This window comes from Periplaneta americana, chromosome 1 (assembly GCF_040183065.1).
Source record: "Periplaneta americana isolate PAMFEO1 chromosome 1, P.americana_PAMFEO1_priV1, whole genome shotgun sequence".
In the NCBI taxonomy this organism is placed as follows: Eukaryota; Metazoa; Arthropoda; class Insecta; order Blattodea; family Blattidae; genus Periplaneta; species Periplaneta americana.
The window spans coordinates 45806411-45827330 of NC_091117.1; the positions used below are offsets into that span (position 1 = coordinate 45806411).

General features: G+C 34.5%; 1 protein-coding gene across 1 annotated transcript in view; it reads right to left on the minus strand.

The window, feature by feature from the left end:
• The window catches only part of LOC138695045 (uncharacterized), a 57806-nt gene that overhangs the window by 20866 nt on the left and 16020 nt on the right, over window positions 1-20920 (minus strand). The window contains exons 3-7 of the mRNA XM_069819381.1: window positions 18586-18745; window positions 14200-14320; window positions 12965-13175; window positions 6530-6750; window positions 1571-1775 (exon numbers count right to left, since the gene is read on the minus strand). Coding sequence (XP_069675482.1) covers window positions 1571-1775; window positions 6530-6750; window positions 12965-13175; window positions 14200-14320; window positions 18586-18745 — 918 coding nt within the window. The remainder of the gene's footprint in view (window positions 1-1570; window positions 1776-6529; window positions 6751-12964; window positions 13176-14199; window positions 14321-18585; window positions 18746-20920) is intronic.

Sequence of the window (20920 nt, forward strand, 5' to 3'; positions counted from 1 at the left end):
AATTATTTGAAACTACGGTGACACCAAATACGTTATCAAAGAAATTATTTGAAACTACGGTGACACCAAATACATTAACAAAGAAATTATTTGAAACTACGGTGACACCAAATACGTTAACAAAGAAATTATTTGAAACTACGGTGACACCAAATACGTTAACAAAGAAATTATTTGAAACTACGGGGACACCAAATATGTTAGCAAAGAAATTATTTGAAACTACGGGGACACCAAATATGTTAGCAAAGAAGTTATTTGAAACTACGGGGACACCAAATACATTAACAAAGAAATTATTTGAAACTACGGTGACACCAAATACATTAACAAACAAATTATTTGAAACTACGGTGACACCAAATACATTAACAAAGAAATTATTTGAAACTACGGGGACGTCAAATATGTTAACAAAGAAATTATTTGAAACTACGGGGACACCAAATACGTTAACAAAGAAATTATTTGAAACTACGGGGACACCAAATACGTTAACAAAGAAATTATTTGAAACTACGGTGACACCAAATACGTTAACAAAGAAATTATTTGAAACTACGGGGACACCAAATACATTAACAAAGAAATTATTTGAAACTACAGTGACACCAAATACGTTAACAAAGAAATTATTTGAAACTACGGGGACACCAAATATGTTAGCAAAGAAATTATTTGAAACTACGGGGACACCAAATATGTTAGGAAAGAAATTATTTGAAACTACGGGGACACCAAATATGTTAGGAAAGAAATTATTTGAAACTACGGGGACACCAAATACGTTAACAAAGAAATTATTTGAAACTACGGGGACACCAAATATGTTAGCAAAGAAATTATTTGAAACTACGGGGACACCAAATACGTTAACAAAGAAATTATTTGAAACTACGGGGACGTCAAATATGTTAACAAAGAAATTATTGGAAACTACGGTGACACCAAATACATTAACAAAGAAATTATTTGAAACTACGGGGACACCAAATATGTTAGCAAAGAAATTATTTGAAACTACGGTGACACCAAATACATTAACAAAGAAATTATTTGAAACTACAGAGACGTCAAATATGTTAACACAGAAATTATTTGGAACTACGGGGACATCGAATACGTTAACAAAGAAATTATTTACAACCAGGGGGACATAAAATACATTAACAAAAAAAAATTATGATGAGGGACTGTGAGGCCTAAACAGGCTTTCCTACACCTTGAAATAAAGAAATTACACATTGTAAATTAAATATTTGAATTTTTAAATTACATTAATCATTAGTTTAATTAGTTGATCTATTAATTACTTTAAAAATATTAAACCAGTGAAATCTGTTGCTTATTGAAAATAATTTTGTGGTAGAATACATCAACTGTATTTGGAAGGAAGTTACACTAATGAATTCAAACGTAATAAATAAATTAAATAAGTGGTTATTATTGTTAATAGAATTACCGAGTATACGTAAAGAAATTAGAAAGTTAAATTCTTGCGGACGGATGGATGATATCGATTAATTGAATGATTTATTTGATTAATTTTTCGACTTATTGATTGATTTACCTGAGTATATATGCACAGAGTCTACTGTGACCGGCTGCACTGCGACGCCATCTGTGGCGATGAGCGTTACTCTGTGTCCCTCGAAAGTAACGCTAGCCGGACACTCTGTGCAAATGCCGGCTATGATGCGGAACCTGTACCTGTTGCCAGGTACGACGCGAAACTCTGCATACGGCGTCTTCGTCGTGTTGCCGAACTCGGCGTCCTTAGAAACAAAGTCCAGACATTACACAACGGAATAATGAATCTTCATCATTGCCTCATGTATGTTTCAGCTGTACGGAAACACGAAACACGTATGAACACGCATTCCTTTATTTTATTAGAACACTTCTGACCATAGCCATAGTTGGGATAAATGCAGAGGAAGACAATTGGTTATGTCTCTCTTCCACTTCCACTGTTAACCTATTGTGGAACCGGAATGTCCGATAATAGTACATTATGCAACGAGCTGATAATGGTAGTAATTAAGATGCGAGTATGTTTGTTTATGAAACGAGCGCAAGCAAGTTTCATAATTTTCATATGAGCGTCTTAATTACCATTATAGGCAAGTTTCATACGACCATATTTCTAACTTGAAATTGTTCATCAGTATTCATGTTATGGTTATGTAAGTGAGGAGTGGAACTGACCTGAATTTTGAGATGTGCGCAGACGCGAAAGTATTGATTTTTTTCCGAAACACGAATGTCATTGACCTTCATATAATCTAGAAATTACATGAACATTAGGCTTGATATAACCTGGAAATTGATTTAGAATTGAAAAACGAGATGACGAATTTATTTGAATGTTATTCACAATTAACGCTAATTATAGTAACAGAACATAACCTTCTGCGACAATATTGGATTTCCAGCCTCCGTGACTTTTCGCTAATTGTCTTTCGATTGCATATCCGAGAATAATCGATACTTGCGGTTTTATAATGGTACAATCTGTACACAGGTGATTTCTCATTGGCTGAACAACTGAATTATAATGAATAGGTGTACTTTAATGAGGTGCATTAAAGGGCTACTATCAGGTGTATAATTAGGCCTACTACATTTCGGCATGGTCGAGCATAAAATAACATTGCGTCCACTCAATTTTATAATCATAGTACATGCTGGAATTGGTACTGCTCTGCTATAGCTATTGTGCGTTTGTAATTTAGAAAATATCTTTGGGTATATAGGAATATTCTTAATGGACATCCCCCTCCCTCTTTGTAACATGACTGAAATAAGTTATTAGTAAAGATCGGAGGTGGGGCGCGTATTGAGAGAAGTCGAGTTTACTATACGGAGTGCTTTAAGGGTAGACTGATGTGCAGGGAACGGATTTATATGGACTAAAAATATATGAAATATGTAAATATATATGTAGTTATTTTTACCAAAATATGGAATTAAATATGGATTTTTACCAAAATATGGAATTAAATATGGACTTAAAATTATAAAAAAATGACTATGTACGTTAAATATTGGTACATTTTAATCAAACTAAACAAAAAATATAATGGACGTACCTTATCTTCCAATGTAGTTTCAACAAAACACAATTTTTATTGTCTGTTACCATAACAATAGGTTACAAACATTTCTTTCAAGTGCTGAAAAGTGAATCTTCTTCTATTGTCTCTGAGGATAGATTTATACTGACTAAAAGAGCGTTCGACGTCACAAGAAGTAACTGGTACATAATTCAATTTCACAATGTCTGCTGGGGATAAGTCCAAGTTAATCTTCACTGTTGATTCACCACTCATCACAGCAACAACCTTTTGTAGTTCTTCATATCCAGGGTTTTTTGAAAGTACAGTGTCCACCTTAGCTCTTACTGCATCTGCAACTTTACCTCTACCACGATTCAGTTGTTCCACAGTACTATTTATAATTTCAAAACTTTCAGATAGTGAAAGGTGCCTATTTTGGAGACTTTTGAGCGTTTTTATGATGCATGAAAATGTATGCTGAATGTGAGCTAAGTCATTCTTCACACTTATGTCACAGGTAACTGTTTTCGCAGTATCAATTGAGACTGCATCTTCAGAGTCCAATGCAAGGAGAACATTGTTAATAGAGTCTATATGTTCGGCATAATATTCAACTGCTTCTAGCCATGTACCCCATCTAGTTAAAATTGGCTTTGGTGGCAATGGAATTTCAGGGTACATTTCTTTCAACACGTTAACTCTACTGGGAGCTTTGAGAAATACTTTTTTCACTGATGAAATCAACAAATCTACTTTAGGGAAATTGTCTCTGACCACTTCTGCCACACGATGAAATGCATGCGCCACACAAGTAAAATGAGTCAATTTAGGATATACAACAGATAATGCTTGTCCAGCTTTGACCATATAAGGGGCAGCATCGCTAATAAAGAATAACACATTATCGTACATAATACCCTTTGGCCACAGGATACCCATAGCTTCGTTGAACAGTTTAACTATAGTTTTGTTATTGCACTTTTCTAGAACATCACAATGTAAAAGAATTCGTTCAGAATATTGTTCACTTAACAAACCGATAACTACATTACCAACAAGTCTACCTTCTTTGTCGGGAGTCTCATCAATGGAAACCCAAATTGAACTATCTTTAATTTCATCTCTTATCTTCTGTATTGTCTCATCGTAGATGGATGGAGCATACGTCTTCCTAAGTGTTGACTCATCCGGGATTGTATGTTGAGTATATTTTTCAAGGAATTCCCTGAAGACCTTATTCTTTAGTTTGTAGAGAGGAATATCAGCAGAGATGAGAGAACGGCACAGGTCGATGTTAAACTCAGATCTTACATTCGATGTTGTTGGTTGTGTTAAAAACAATTGTCTCTGCTTGGAATTTAGTTGTTTGTTGGCCTGATGTTTACTAGTTGTAATGTGTTGCTGCACCAGGAACTTTTGTGTAGATGATACTGCACACTGACACAAATTACAAAATAATATTTTATTGTCAGTTGATAAACCATCTTCTTTAAATTCTGAAATGTAACTTGTTAGTTTTGATTTTAAATTGACTGAATGACGTACTTTTGGCATATTTACCGTCTTTATAGTATGATTTACAAAACTGAACCTATGTGTACTCTGACTGGCATTTAACTGTTGAGCTGCACAACTGAAGTCTGTTAAAAATTTTAAATTAAATTAATACAGTTTTGTAACTTACTTTCCCATTGTTGATAGGACTGCTAATTTTCAAATAACTCTGATGTTAAAGGGATTACTGAACATGTGTTTAAATCTCTATTGTTGAAATGTATTTTTAAAAGTTAATGGAATTTTGTTTTGTTTTATTGTTAAACCTAATATAATATGGACTGTTTTATATGAAATATGGAAAATATATGGAAATTAACGAAAATATGTACCAAACTCTAAAATATGGAAAAATATGGAAAATAAAAGTAGGATTTTTCAACCCTACACATTGTGAAACATAAAGATAATGCAAAATATAAATTATATTAGCTTTATAAGTAAATATGTATTTACATATAAATCCTTTCCCTGCTGATGTGAAATTCCAATTTTCTAACTATCCTAAGTAGATCTCTGACATTTTGTACAGTTGCCATGCTGCATATAAATAAATAGTTTCTGTACAAAGTTTCACCTCATTTGGTGCAGGATTGTATGACTTATTAACAATTTTGTAATTTTAAATTGTGTAAATTTAGGTTTTAAAAATGTATCTTTTGTAATAGCCTGTATTCATGTGTTAGAAGTCCGCAGATGTTCAGGCCGCCACTTGGAGATGTATGAATAACATACCGCACAACAATGTAGAAAAAAGAAAATCGATCCTGTATAATGTGTGAACTTAGAGACGAGATTAAATGAAATAATTAGAATTCACAGACATTGTTGTTTTCAGATAAGATACCAAAGAATCAATAATATTAAAATACTTTTCAGATAATACTTACCATTTAAAAACAATGAATTATATCATTGAGTATAAAATATGTATTTATTTTATTTCGCCTACAGCATCATCAGGTCTCATCCGTACATAACAAAACACATTACAAAATCTGGTTGCAAACTTACAATATGCGTGAATTGAGCCATTATGACAAAAATAGAAAATCAAATGAGTTTTAGGAGCATGTTAAAATAGAGTGCATATGAGATTTTTTTAGTATTTGCACAAGATTGTCATATACGGAAACACCAGAATTGCAAAGTATTATCTACAATAGATATGCCTTATTATAAAACAGTAAAAAGAATTAAGAACATTTGAACAACATAATATGTTGTATTAATTAGTTGTACGTATTTTGTTAAAAATACGTCTGTAATATGTTAACACGTCCCATTGGTTATCGAATCAAAGGTTTTGAGAAGTGAATAAATGTCCAGCAGATAAATATGTATTTTATGCTCAATGATATAATTCATTGTTTTAAATGACAAGTATTGGCTGAAAAGTGTCTTGATATTATTGATTAAAATAATAAGAATTTCCATTTCATATGATATTGTCAGGAAGGTAAACTTCATATAAAAAAGTTTCTGTTAGCACTGTTACGTAGTTTTATTGATGTATGCATGTGTTTCTGTACGAGAGAGGAAAAGAGGGAGATTGTTTTAAGTTATGCCCTATTATAATTTGTAGTAGACCTACAGTTCCAAGTCCTTATACATCTAGGTCCGAAACATCGCGAATGTGGCTGTAACATTGTAAGAAACATGCCCCCAAAAATAACTTTATTAAATAATCGTATTCAGATATACTGTACCACGGTCAAGCTATAAGGGGGGGGGAGAAAGTAAATGATGTCCCCCATAACCCCGTTATATGGGGATTGTATGGTTTTCCTTTGCCCCCCTTTCCCCAAGGAGACGGTTCTCTCGCCGCCTATGTATTACTGTACTCTAACCTTCTTAGCTCACAATAAATTGTTTCGTATTCTATTTAGTTGACAGTGCAAGGCCACGTATCTCACCGTATATCGTCCTTTGCCATTGATGAGGTATTGACGTGCATACATGGTGATTTCTCGATGGATGCGGCCTGGGAAGTCCTGGGACGCGGGAGCGTGGAACCAATCTGTTACGAAGACCTCGTGGGCGGGCAGATCATAGTCGTACAGGCTGCTGCTCGGATCTTGTTCCTTGGTTCTCCGAATGACGAGATTCCCTTGTAGGCCGTCCAGCTTCTGAAGACCTGTAAATTTATCATTTTGGAACTCTGGTGTAGTCTACTGCGTTGGCGGACAGATACTTCGGTTTTTGAACCGAATATAATCGGAATATGGGGATTTTCCATTCTAAATATTTACTGTAATAATAATTGATTTATTTAATCTGGCAGATCTAAGGCCAGTAGGCCTTGTCTTCCGCTCAGCCAGACTCTAATTCTAATTTAATACAATTGGTTACATAGTTATTACTAGACTTCGTGGAATTGCCACGAGAATCGTAAGGTTTACTGCGCACGCGGTATAGACTGTATCAGAAGGGGGCGTGCAACGGATGAGTATGCCTCTGATGTAAACACTGAGCAGTATACTGCGGTTACAATAAAACCTGTATCCTGCATTCAAGAAATATATTGAATGATCATTGAAGTAAGAAATGTCTAAACATGTAAACACACAATTATTTTGTAGTGAGATATATTAGCTCTTAAAATTCAATGTAATATACTCACATCATCCTTGAATATGTTCATTGCAGTAAAGACTTACGTACATTTTGAGCGACTGCAAATTAACTTCCTCCGATGGTTACTTAAACAGTTTTTGTGTTTGGGAAAATGTACATTCGACATCACACGATGTAATAGGTGCATATTTGAAGAACGGAAAGTGACTACTTTTTAGTACACCAACTTCAGACGTCTTGTCGTGACCTGATAGTACATATTTTATAATATGAAGTTATGAATAGGCAGAATTTTTAGTAATAATGTTTCTTAACTTACATTTCACTTTTTCTCAAATTAGTGAATTGTTATTTTGGATAACGGTTTGTGATACTTTATTCACTATATTAAGGGCTTCTGAGAGTTGTAGTTGAGACGATTCTAACAGGGCGATGCTTTTGGACACGATTTTAAAATCAGAATCAATGAACAGAATATCTTCTAATAGCTGTTCAGAAAGTAATGATTTTACAGCTGCAACAGCGGAACTGTCTGTACTATCCAATGCAACAATTACCTCCATTATTTTGCCGTAATGTTCTGCATAATAATTAACAGCATCCAACCACGTTTTCCAACCAGGTAAGACTGGCTGCGGGGGTAAGGATATTCCAGGGACAATTATTTGGAACAGCAACACTCATTGTAGTATGTTTGATTGAATTCTTGTCTGCACTGAACAAATGTTAAGCTTCGACTATTCCAACCACAGTAATGCAAAAACAAGTGCTTACATAGGTGTATATTAGCTGTAGCTGCTCTATCTATTTGGACCGGTCACAACTCTTAACATGAACTGCTTATACTACGAGACCGGGCGGTCGCCCACCTCCTCTATACTACCGTACATCGGCAATCTGATAGCATGCTGCGTGTGGCAATTCAACGAAGTCTAGTTATTGCATTAATATCTAGACCATAAAACAACATGAAAGTAAATAATGAAAGTTGGATAACTAATATTAGTGTGACAATAATAAACATTGGTAAGAAATAGTGATGATAATAATAATAATAATAATAATAATAATAATAATAATAATGAGATAATTAAAATATGTATTGTGTGATAGCCTATATTACCATTAAACATTGAGAAACCTGAAAGAGCTATAATTGTTAACAAGAATTATTAGAAAAATGTTTCGTTAGTCTATTCTTAAATTAGTTTGATGTCTGACAGTCCCTGACATTATTCGTTAGGGAATTCCAAAGCCGAGGAACAGCCACAGTGAAAGAAGATGAATATGAGGATGTTCGGTGGGAGGGAATGGATAATATTGTGGAGTGTTGTGATCGTGTGTCTAGGCTATGGTGGATGGATAAATTTTGAAAACGAGAAGCAAGATAGACAGGAGTGGAGAAATGCAATATGTGAAAGAGAAGGGAAAGACAGTGGATTTTTCTACGATCTTCTAGACCGAGCCAGGACAACATTTCGAGGAATGGTGTTACGTGATCAGCCCGGCGAATATTGCAGACGAAACGGACGCACATATTATGAACACGTTGCAGTCTCTGCGCCGAAGTAACTCTTAGATCAGTAAACTCAATATCACAATAGTCGAAGTGGGGCATCACGAGTGTTTGCACTAACATTTCTTTCATGGAAAAGGTTAGAATGCTCATGATGTTAAATTGTATAAAGTCATTGACAAACAACAGGACGCTTTTGATCTACAACATGATTTGTAGATCAAATATTGATAATTTTCTTCTGTTAAGTTCTAATAAATGTTGCTTTATGACGTATTCTAGAAATAAAATAATTTCTCAGAATTTGTATGAAATTAATGGTGTAAATTACTCAGGGGAGAATCATTTAACCCTTCGGCGGGCGCGTCTTTTTTGGTAACACGACCAAGCGCGGGGCACACTGTGCGCCACACAAATTTTCATTAACTGAATATTTTAAGAGCTTTCTTATGCGCACACTTCATTATTATTATTATTGTTATTATATTATTATTTTAATTGTCTATGCGGATGACATGAATATGTCAGGAGAAAATCCACAAACGATTAGGTAAAACACGGGAATTTTACTGGAAGCAAGTAAAGAGATAGGTTTGGAAGTAAATCCCGAAAAGACAAAGTATATGATTATGTCTCGTGACGAGAATATTGTACGAAATGGAAATATAAAAATTGGAAATTTATCTTTTGAAGAGGTGGAGAAGTTCAAATATCTTGGAGCAACAGTATCAAATATAAATTATACTCGGGAGGAAATTAAACACAGAATAAATATGGGAAATGCCTGTTATTATTCGGTTGAGAAGCTTTTGTCATCTAGTCTTCTGTCAAAAAATCTGAAAGTTAGAATTTATAAAACCGTTATATTACCGGTTGTTCTGTATGGTTGTGAAACTTGGACTCTCACTTTGAGAGAGTAACAGAGATTAAGGGTGTTTGAGAATAAGTTTCTTAGGAAAATATGTGGGGCTAAAAGGGATGAAGTTACAGGAGAATGGAGAAAGGTATGCAACACAGAACTGCACGCATTTTATTCTTCACCTGACATAATTAGGAACATTAAATCCAGACGTTTGAGATGGGCAGGGCATGTAGCACGTATGGGCGAATCCAGAAATGCATGTAGAGTGTTAGTTGGAAGGTCGGACGGAAAAAAACCTTTAGGGAGGTCGAGACATAGGTGGGAAGATAATATTAAAATGGATTTGAGGGAGGTGGGATATAATGATAGAGACTGGATTAACCTTGCTCTGGATAGGGACCAATGGCGAGCTTATGTGAGGGCGGCAATGAACGTCCGGGTTCTGAAAAGCCAGTAAGTAAGTATTATATTTTAATACAATGCGAACACTCGAATAGAGGAATAGGCGCGCGCAGAAGAAATAGGAACTTATCCCCTCAGCATAGAACCGGAAAATCACGGCATGGCGCACATCGTTGATGCATATAGAAAATTAGGATTTATAATCAGAAATACAAAAGAATTTAAAAATATAAATGCTATTGATACCATGTATAAAACTCTAGTTAGAAGTGAACTAGAGTATGCGTCTATAATATGGTCACCTCAGTTCCAGTCCCATCAGATGTAAATAGAAAGGATACAGAATAGTAATATACGTTACAAGAGCGGTATGTTGACGTTTTAATGGTCGAGGAAAAGATTGAAAAAGCGAAACGTAGTTGAGCTTTTTTAATTTCCGAGAACATGAAAGCAAACATACCGCTCGTGTATTGTACATTATTTTGTGCGAAGATCGTTTATTACATATCTGAAAGACGAATTTCTAATTAGTTGCAATGAAATCTCCATGTTGGTTTCTGTTTAATGATGGCAACTTCGGAACACCAAAATATCTTTCTTCAACATTGTTGCTGTAAAATATTATCTGTGTTTACTATACTCCAGCAGGCCGTGATATACGTCTGTCTTTTTTTTTCCCAGTTTATAAATGCGAACTTAAACAAACGGTAAGGTTATGTAATGATTTATTTTTCATTTTAATATTTTAACAATATTATTTATATAACATATTGCAGTAATAACATCGGCATCTGGAATCTTGTTGATTTTTTCACGGCTTCCTTAATGTTACTTGTATCAGGAATGCAATAAGTTTCGTGGAGTAGTAGAATTTACTTAATTTTTGAAAATATTTAAAAACAATAATTAACATTGCAATTTAGGTGAAATTGCAGTGGTAAGTTTCCAATTTATAATTATTACTATGTTAAACGTCTCTAAAAATAATATGTTACAAGCCTAAAGCAGTAAAATGAATGTCGCGCTTAAGCGGTAAGAAGAGGGAAATTGTTATGTGTGTTACGTTGGGAATACTGAATGTGGTATTTCACACTTACCGCGTATTGGTTCTGTGCGGAAAACAAGCAAATGCGCACGATCCCGCACAAAAGATTTTTACGTTATCTTTATTTAAAAAAAAACCACCACGTGTCGACTTACGAGAAGCAAATTTCATATAATCGGTTCCTTTTTTAATTTAGTTACAAAACTGTAAAATCTAGACGATTAATAAATAGCCAGATTTTGCTTTATAGACTGTTAATGGTATACTGAATAGCTATGATTTTCTTAAATTTCTTCAGTTCAACGTAAAAAGAATACAATTACGACACAGCAACTTTTTGGTATGCCAATTCCTAGAACTGTTTTCTTCAAGAACTCTCCATTGTTTGTTATGTGTAATACGTAACAACTCTCTGTCTTCAAACTGTGATTCTCAATTAGATTTCAGTTTATCAGTTTAAAAATTTCATGCAAAATTAAAAAGAACTATATTTCCTTAGGCATTTAAATTTTGAATACCGTAAGTGTATTTTGTTTTTCCTCTAAATTTGAAATAATTCCGCATTATTGTATTGTCATTTGGAGCTAATATTAACTACAATGTTATATTCTAGCATCTATTATCTAGCCTTCTTTCTTTCTTTTGTGTTGCTTGTTTTAGTTTCTCCACTATTACGTACTTTGTATATAAATTGTATCAATATAAGCCATCTATAATAGGAAGCTTGTTTCCGTTGGTGGTGAAGTTTAAATAAATAAATAAATTATTAAGCAAATAAGTAAATCAGCAAATAAGTAAATAAATAAATAAATAAAGTAATTAATAAATTAATCAATTAATTAATTTTGGCCAAATAAATAACACTCGATTTCTCAGCACCTTTCAAGGAATTTTCATCACCTTTAGGGTAGTTCGTTATTATATTTCAACTAGAGGAACAACGTATGGCTTTTAGAGGGCGATATGTTTCGAAAAATTCATACTCAATAGTGCATTGATTTTTATTCAATTGTTGTAATTTATTGGAAACAGTGAGACAAAAATAAAAAAAAATTCAACAAATACATCTTGCCTTCACCTTGTTTTCTTTCTCTTCCCCTTGTTTTTCTGTGTCTTCCCTTTGTTTTTTTGTCTTCCCCTTGTTCTCTTTGTGTTTCCCTTGTCATAGTCTTCCACTTGTCCTCATAGTCTTAAACTTGTCCTCATAGTCTTCTACTTGTCCTCATAGTTTTCTACTTATCCTCAACTTGTCCTCATTGTCTTCTACTTGTTTTCATTGTCTTGTCCTCATAGTCTTCTACTTGTCCTCATTGTCTTCTACTTGTTCTCATTGTCTTCTACTTGTTCTCATTGTCTTCTACTTGTCCTCATAGTCTTCCACTTGTCCTCATAGTCTTCCACTTGTCCTCATTGTCTTCTACTTGTCCTCATTGTCTTCTACCTGTCCTCATAGTCTTCCACTTGTCCTCATAGTCTTCTACTTGTTCTCATTGTCTTCTACTTGTTCTCATTGTCTTCTACTTGTTCTCATTGTCTGCTACTTGACCTCATAGTCCTCCACTTGTCCTCATTGTCTTCTACTTGTCCTCATTGTCTTCTACTTGTTCTCATTGTCTTCTACTTGTCCTCATAGTCTTCCACTTGTCCTCATAGTCTTCCACTTGTCCTCATTGTCTTCTACTTGTTCTCATTGTCTTCTACTTGTTCTCATTGTCTTCTACTTGTCCTCATTGTCTTCTACTTGTCCTCATAGTCTTCCACTTGTCCTCATAGTCTTCTACTTGTTCTCATTGTCTTCTACTTTTTCTCATTGTTCCAATTGTAAAGAAGTCACTGCCTCGGTATCTCTTGATGGAAACCTCAGTAACATCTCGCCTATGCTTACGCTAGGGCATGTGAGAAGCCACAAACTCATCGCTCTGTATATACTATATCATATTTCAACGTACCGTCATGTGAATGATAGTAGAAGGTTCCAGGATTGTTTGCATAGAAGTCATAGCGAAAAGTAGCGCCCTCATTTATGGGACACTGTGTAACCATAGGAACGCCATCACTGTAAGGAGTGCCTTTCTGGAATACCCCGTGCCAATGCATGGTATTGGTTTTTGCCAGAAGTCCGTTGATCACATCGACGATGATTCTGTCACCCAAACACACCTGGAAATATTACATGTAGGTTTAGGAAACAAAAAAATGGCAAACAAATTTTGCATCAACACGAAATATATGATTTAATGTCAACATTATCAATAATATACAGAAAACAGTCTTCCAATTCAATCACTTTATCGTAATTGCATGTTTCTTAATTTGAATAGAGACTTAAAGTGTCCCAAAATGATTGCTCTGACTTCATGATACTTCATTTCTGTTAATATTAAAGCTAGAGAAACGTAATTTAATTCCAAAAACAGGTAATTTCTTCAAGTTTTCTTTATACAGCTCTGTCCAAACGGTGCTCATTGAAGGCGAACACTCAGCTGAAGTAGAAGAGCCGAAGAAATAACTCGCGAGCGTAGAGTAGGGGTCGTATCGTTGTTCAGAATTCTTCAGTATTTTCTTCTCTCTTGAGTTGTAATTACCTGTAGTGCATAATGGACGTAGGGAAACTAAAGAAACATGATCACTAATCATGTTCATTTCTTATGTTATGGGAAAGCTGTTATTTTTTGTAGCAACTGGAGAACTTTCTCAGTGCCTTATATGTCAGAATATTGTAAAACGAAGAGGAAAATATAATTTAATGCGTCACTACGACACCATACATAAAACTGTGCATGACAGATGCCTCAATTCCAGTGGGGGATATGTTGAAAAATAGCGCAACATTTGCTGTATCTGTTTCAATAAATATTTCCATGAAATTGTGTTTTTTTTGTAAACGGCCAAAGGGAAAATAACTTTATGCACTGCATCGTAATTGCAATCGAGTGGCCAAAATTTGTATAAGCACTTGTTTTGACATTATTAACATGGTGGAAAAAAAATAACTTTTTTATCTGCCCCCATGAAAAGTTTGCTTGTAAGAGGAAGGAAGAATATAGAGAATATTGGAGAATGCTGGGTTTGCAGTGAAAGTACTCTGGCATAGAACTATGAACGAATGAATATTGGAATCATAATATGTATAATGCATTGATGCACAAACAATTAAATTAAATAAGTAAGAAACAATGAATACCTCTATCGCAGGTCCTGGAAGTCTCCTATTGATAGTCATAATCCCTCTCTCGTATCCGTCTGCAGCAACGCACTCTGGATTGTAGCAGTCTGACATGTTATCCGGACAGTTTCCACAAGCCCTGCAAGACATCAACGGTGAGTTTTACAAATTGTATATGTAGCTACATATTTTGTAAACATTAGTATTTTGCCTTGTTATGTACATATGTCAAGAATAATCTTTGTTAAATAATAGAGGGTATTGATCTCGGGACTAAATTTGTTACATAAAAGCATCGGTTCTCTATCCAATAGCTATAATTTCTCGCAGTATACAACTTTTAGAGAAAAGTGTAATTTTGTAAACAGTAAGACGTATTCATCTTAGAATGATGTCGATTAAGAAGACTGACCTTCTTAAACCAACCCTATAAATGTTTTGTTCTCAGGTCCAAGAAGAGTAACATTTCGTAAAAAAATGGGTAGAGTTGATCTTAAAATTCTTTTGATTAGAGAAGGCTATTATTTCGCTAGACAATAAGGATTTTGGCTTCAAGACCGGACTGGCTAGAGAAGAATGTGTGTTTTTGTAAACACAAAAGATTGTTGCTCTGTTCCGTTTTCAATAGTAAAACTATTCGTTCCAGCTCTTTTCGGACATGTTGTCCTTTTACCTTTTGATGTGTGATGTAGGATGTTATGTGGTTTTCTCTCTGGAGTCATTTTTATATGATTCTTTTTCAGTTATTTCTAATAATAATGTAATTTTACGAAAACATTTTGTATGTTCAATATTTTATGAATTTCTTCATTTCGTATATGGTCTAAAAACGAGATATTGACAGTCTCATATCTGCTGCTTCAATTCTTTTTAATTTAATGGAGAAAGTTTCCAAGTCTCTGAGCTACATAGAAGTGTTGATAGAGCTAATATTTTCTTGAATTTTAAAATCCTGTCCGGTAGTATGTTTATAATTAAAATTCGTTTCATTGTACTTACAATTATGTTGAAAATTTCGCCTGTCTGTTGTAAGGGTGTGAGAGGGATTGAAATCAAAATAAGTTCTATAATTGCTGCACTTATCACTACTTTGCTTCTCAGTAGGTTCGATCCGATAAGAGCCACGATTCTTTGTTTTATTAACAGAGTACAATAGTAGACTACTATAATATACAGAGTGATCCGTTTGTATGGATAAAATAAAAACACCGTAAAACATTTCCTACTGAACTTTATTTGTGGAAACGTCGTGCATACGACACTGAAAGATGGAAGATTCCTCAGAGCTCAACATGACCCCCATTGCGCACCCTGCACAACTCATAACGGTGATGATATTCAGCCCATGTCCGTTGTAACATAAAAGAGGTGATTTGTTGAAAATTTTGAGTAATTTTTACTCTCAGATCATCATTGTTCCTGGATTTCTGTGAATAGACAATGTCTTTAACAAAACCCCACACGAAGAAGTCAGGAGGATTAGATCTGGGGAGTTTGGAGGCCAAGCCAAGAGATAGCTGCTTTTCGTACTGGGTTTCGTCTACGACCTCCTGCATGTTTTTTAACATAGAACCTGTTTCTACAAATGTTCGACACCACAACATTATGGAATCGTACGCACATCATACTTACGTCGAAATTCCCTTTGAAGTCTTTTTAGCACTCTGAAATTTAGCATACCAAAGAACACATTGTGCCCCTTGTTGATTTTTAGTAGCCATTTTAATCATCTACCGATTTTCATTTGTCCTTTCAGATTATGCATTGTTGAATGTCATATATAGAAGCTTCCATCTTTTAATCAAAATATAACCAGCAATAAATTTTTCTTATTATCATAATAGCTTTATAATAATAAATTAATATTATCCATACCCAAACGGATAGACTGTAGTATTCATCGTTCTCACAGGTTGTAGTGTAGTCCTTTGAAGAATTGTTACGGTCTACCAAAGTTTTCTTTCCATCGTTTTTGAGGACTTTTCAACGACCTTTTTCCTGTTGGATTACAGTTCAGGATTGCTTTTGATATTGTACTGCTTGACATTCGATTTACATGTTGGAGCCAATTGCTTTGATATTGATGTATGTGATCCAGAACAGGTATCATTTGGAGCTCGTTCAAGATATCATTTATTTTTCTGCCCCATATCGTATAACCCGCTGTACGGCGCATGAATTTCATTTCACTGGCAATAATGCGACTTTCATCACTTCTCCGAAGAATCCAAGCCTCAATGCCATAAGATATTATCATAATTTTGTCTAAAATCCAATACACGGATCTTCTGACCATACGTGCTTTGTACCCAAAACAAGTCCTCCTTTGTAGGTTCCCCCCCCCCCCACCTATAATTACATCCAACTACTCTCTAAAAGAACACACATATTAAAAATGGAAATGACACAATAAAACACATTATATAATATATTCTAACCTAAAGGACATAAAAGTGTACAGTTGGGCGGATACTATTATCCCTTTCTCAGTTCGCGTCGCAAACTTCGACAGCTGCAGCTCTAATCTTCCTCGCCTTCAAGAGGAACAAGCCAGTCTTTTGTTCCCATTCTCTATTCCCCATGAGGTCAAGACATGCAAGCGAATTCCTACTCTGACTTGGCATCGAGGGTGGTAAGTATTTTCTCCGCACCTGTTCCAATTCGACACACAGTAATAAAATAGGCTTATAGGAATCCTTTTCTTTGCAAAGCGGACAAAGACGCTCCCCTTCTTCGTTGACAATTTTATTACCCTTCCATGCCCCCAATCTTAGCCACGCTAAACCTGCTCTGCTGTCTTTGTTACAAGAATTTATGTAGTCACACCTCCCCCAGTTAAGCATGAGATCTGATTGTAAATGTAGTGAGGACTTTTCCGAACATTGGAGCTCAATCTCTTGCCTCTCGATATCAATTAAACGCATCTTAACATTACGCCATACATTCCTCCTGTTATTCTCTCCTTTCTCCCACACCCATCCCATTCCTATATGATGCAGCCATAACTTAGAACAGGTCTCGCCAAGGGTTTTACAAAGGCGGAAGGATAAGAAATAAATTACAAAATATAAATGATAAAACATTATGAATATTATGTTCACAATATTTATATTGTACTGTGAGCATTACTCGACCGAGGCGAGTGGAGCCGCGGGCGTAATGTGAACTATCGCGATGCGGTATTACGAACGCTGGAGCAGTAGCGCCACAGTTCCGGGCTGCAGGACTCCACTGGCCTTGGTCGAGTAATAGTAAAATCATCTTCTGCCAGGACGTCAAAACGAGAAGCTTTTTATAGAAAAAGGAGCATCTTCTGCGGACCTCTGAATAATGAACTAAGGAAGAGACTAGTGAATTGCTTTGTGTGGAATATGGCTTTGTATGGTGCAGAAACATGGACATTACGAAGAAGTAAAAACAAATGATTAAAAGCATTTGAAATGTGGTTATTGAGAACAATGGAGCTTGTGATATGGACGGACAGAAAAAGAAATGATGCTGTGCTAGAAGGACTTCGTGAAGAAAGCATAAATGTTGAAACTGATCAGGAAGAGAAAAAGAAATTCGCTAGGACTGGCTGAGAAAAAAATTGCCTACTGAAGGATGCACTGGAAAGATTGGTGAACGGGAAGAAAGTTCGGGGCAGAAGAAGATATCAGATTATGGACAATATTAAATAGCCTATATTCATCTGATTTTTATATATTATATATATATATATATATATATATATATATATTACACAGCTGAAATTTTATAAGACTATGGATGTTTCAATGTTGATGTATGGATCTGAGAACTGGGCTCTAAATAGATCTAATGTTAGGAAAGTTGAAACAAGCTAAATTAAATTTCTAAGAAGAGTAGCAGGCCTTACCTTACGTGAGCAACAATGAAATAATACAAACATTAGGAATATATGACTTAAAAGAGAAAATGTATTCAAATAAAATTAATTGGTATAATCATATACAAAGAATGGACCATAATTCTATAACAGAACAAGTTTTAAATTATAATCCAAATGGTTATCGTGACGTAGGACGTCCGGTAACCAGATGGAGATGGAGAGATACTCTGAGTCGGAAGAGGCCATGAGACAGCCTACCATGAAGATGATGATGATGATGATGATGAAGATGATGACGATGACGATGATGAAATATATTGATCGTATACAGAGATAAAGAGGAAAGCGGAAAATAAATAAGATTGAAGAATACTGGATTTGCAGTGAAAATCTACCCTTGGGCAGAAACTACGAATGAAATTAATGTTCACAAGTAGGCTCTTGGAATAAAATTACATCAATATTATAGACTAATGCTTCGAGCTTCGTGCATAGGGTAATGAAATTGTTACTAAGATTCTATACAGCTAATTTTAATCTACGATTCAACATACTTTGTCAGAGTGGCGTAGTCTTCCAGAAAGAACTTGTAGTAACATATACGTGGCGGGTCCCCTTCGATACATTCTCTTGCACACGATACGTTGTTGTCAGGATACGAATAGTAGTCGTCCACATCATCCGGCTGCAGATATTTTTCCAAGTCGACTAACCCTGCAGACAGTGATTCAATTATTAATAATAAATTCTTCATTAATTCCGTATGATGCATGTTGGTCATGACTAGAGATGGTACAATTTAACAACTTAAAAAAAATGCAGCACTTTAAAAATCAAATTGAGCATTTTATAGCACCTTAAATGCTACAGGCCTTACCAAAATTTTAAGGACACCCCTCCGTGGTTGATTTGGGTATGAAATTTCTAAGATTAATATTGGTAATAAGTTATTATCTATTAAATTTTATTTATATTCAAGATTTATAGGTTCTTTGAATAATTTTTTTTACATTTCCTTTGTCAATAGTTTGATTTGGTTTATTGCGTGTATTTGTAATTTTAGTTAATTTTTCTGTATTTAATTATATTTGAATTTCTATTAGATTGGTGTTTCACTCCTGTTCTTATATTTATGTGAAACCTTCTGATGTTCATACAGAGACCAAATGCCTGTGAAAAGCGAAGTTGTTATTGCAAACCCAATCTATCTTCCAAACTGTGGATTATATAACAATTTGTCTGTCGCGAAACTTATTGAAAAATTACATATTTTATAGCAAAAAAATTAATTACTCCAAAATGAGTTGACTTAGATCAATGAATTTTGGAATGTAGTTAGATTATCTCCGTCATTCTTCCACATCCAAATAATCTGCGACTTCACGTCCACAATCACAGAATGTCGACCTATTTCCATTTTTTTAAGGAAGGAATCCAACCTTTCCATACTTGTAGCAAACTCCACAGCTGCATACTAAAAACGGAGGGAATAAGCTGATTGGCCAATGTTACCAACTCCCAATGTTATGATGTAAATGGTAGTGGCAGATCCGGGTCTATTTACCGCGAATTTCAAGCTGAAGAGAATTTTAGAAAATGGCCATTTTTTCTAAAGGAAAAACAAAAAAATCTGGAATAAATGCCCGCACGAACTGCCACAGATTATTTTAAACAAAAACCAATAATTGCAAAAGAAGTCTTCCAGATATGTCTAACTCCATCCCAAAATTCACAGATCTAAGTCAATCCATTCTGGAGTAATTAATTCTTTCCTACAAAATATGTAATTCTTCATGTAAAGTTTCATTACAGATAAATTGTTATATAATCCGCATTTTGGAAAATAGACAGATTGGGTTTGCTTTACAAACTTCACTTTTCACAGGCATTTGATACCTATATAAACATCAGGGGATTTCACATAAGTATAAAGACAGGAGTGAAACATCACTTATGGAGGAAACTTTTGGTAAGACCTGTACAATTTAGAATTCTATAGCGTTTTGGGGTGGAAAATTGTTTATGGAAAGTTGGTGGTATAAATCAAATGTCATCAATATGTTAGCAAGTGTATTTTCTAGATTTTTCATTAAAATTCTTCAAAATAATAAACAAGTGTAGGAACATATACAGGGTGGAAGTGAAATAGCCATGTAGATTTCCGGAACGGACAGCTCATTTGTGTGTAACAAAAAAGTAAAATATCGTATGGGTGGAAGTTCATACAGACGTGGACAAATTATTATTAGACTAAAACTTTTTCTTGGAAAAAAAAATATAATTCTTCATATCAAATATCAGTATAATTCTATTGTTGTAAATATAATTGTTTACATCTTCTGGTATATTTTCCAATGGTTAAGTATATTTTTTCTGGCTATGTTGGTACTACTAGTGCTTTAATTATATATACTGCTTAAGATATCCTCTCATGGCCTGCAAGAAGACCGGACATGAACGAAATTGAAAATCTGTGATCTACACTGAAGAAGAAAGTGAACAAAAGGAGGCTTACAACAAAACATGGAGTCATTTAAGCACTGTCTGATATCTGGCTAAATGATGCTGATATTCAAAGAAAGTGTCGAACTTTGGTATCCAGCATCCATAACAAAATCAACGTGTTAATAAAGAGTAAGGGAATTTTCACAAAATATTAGTAACCTCAAGACTCAATTTTCTGTTCATTATTTCTGTGCGAAATACATTTTTGTTCATTATTTCTGCCGATAAATACACCTTCGTTGCACATATAATTAATTTAGTCTAATAATTTTTCTATATTTGCAATTTTTTTATAAAAAAATGTTTTTTTTTTTTCAAATGTTTAACAATTTCTTATTCGATAATTATTGCGAGTAGGATCGTGATTTTTGTCCATATAAATAG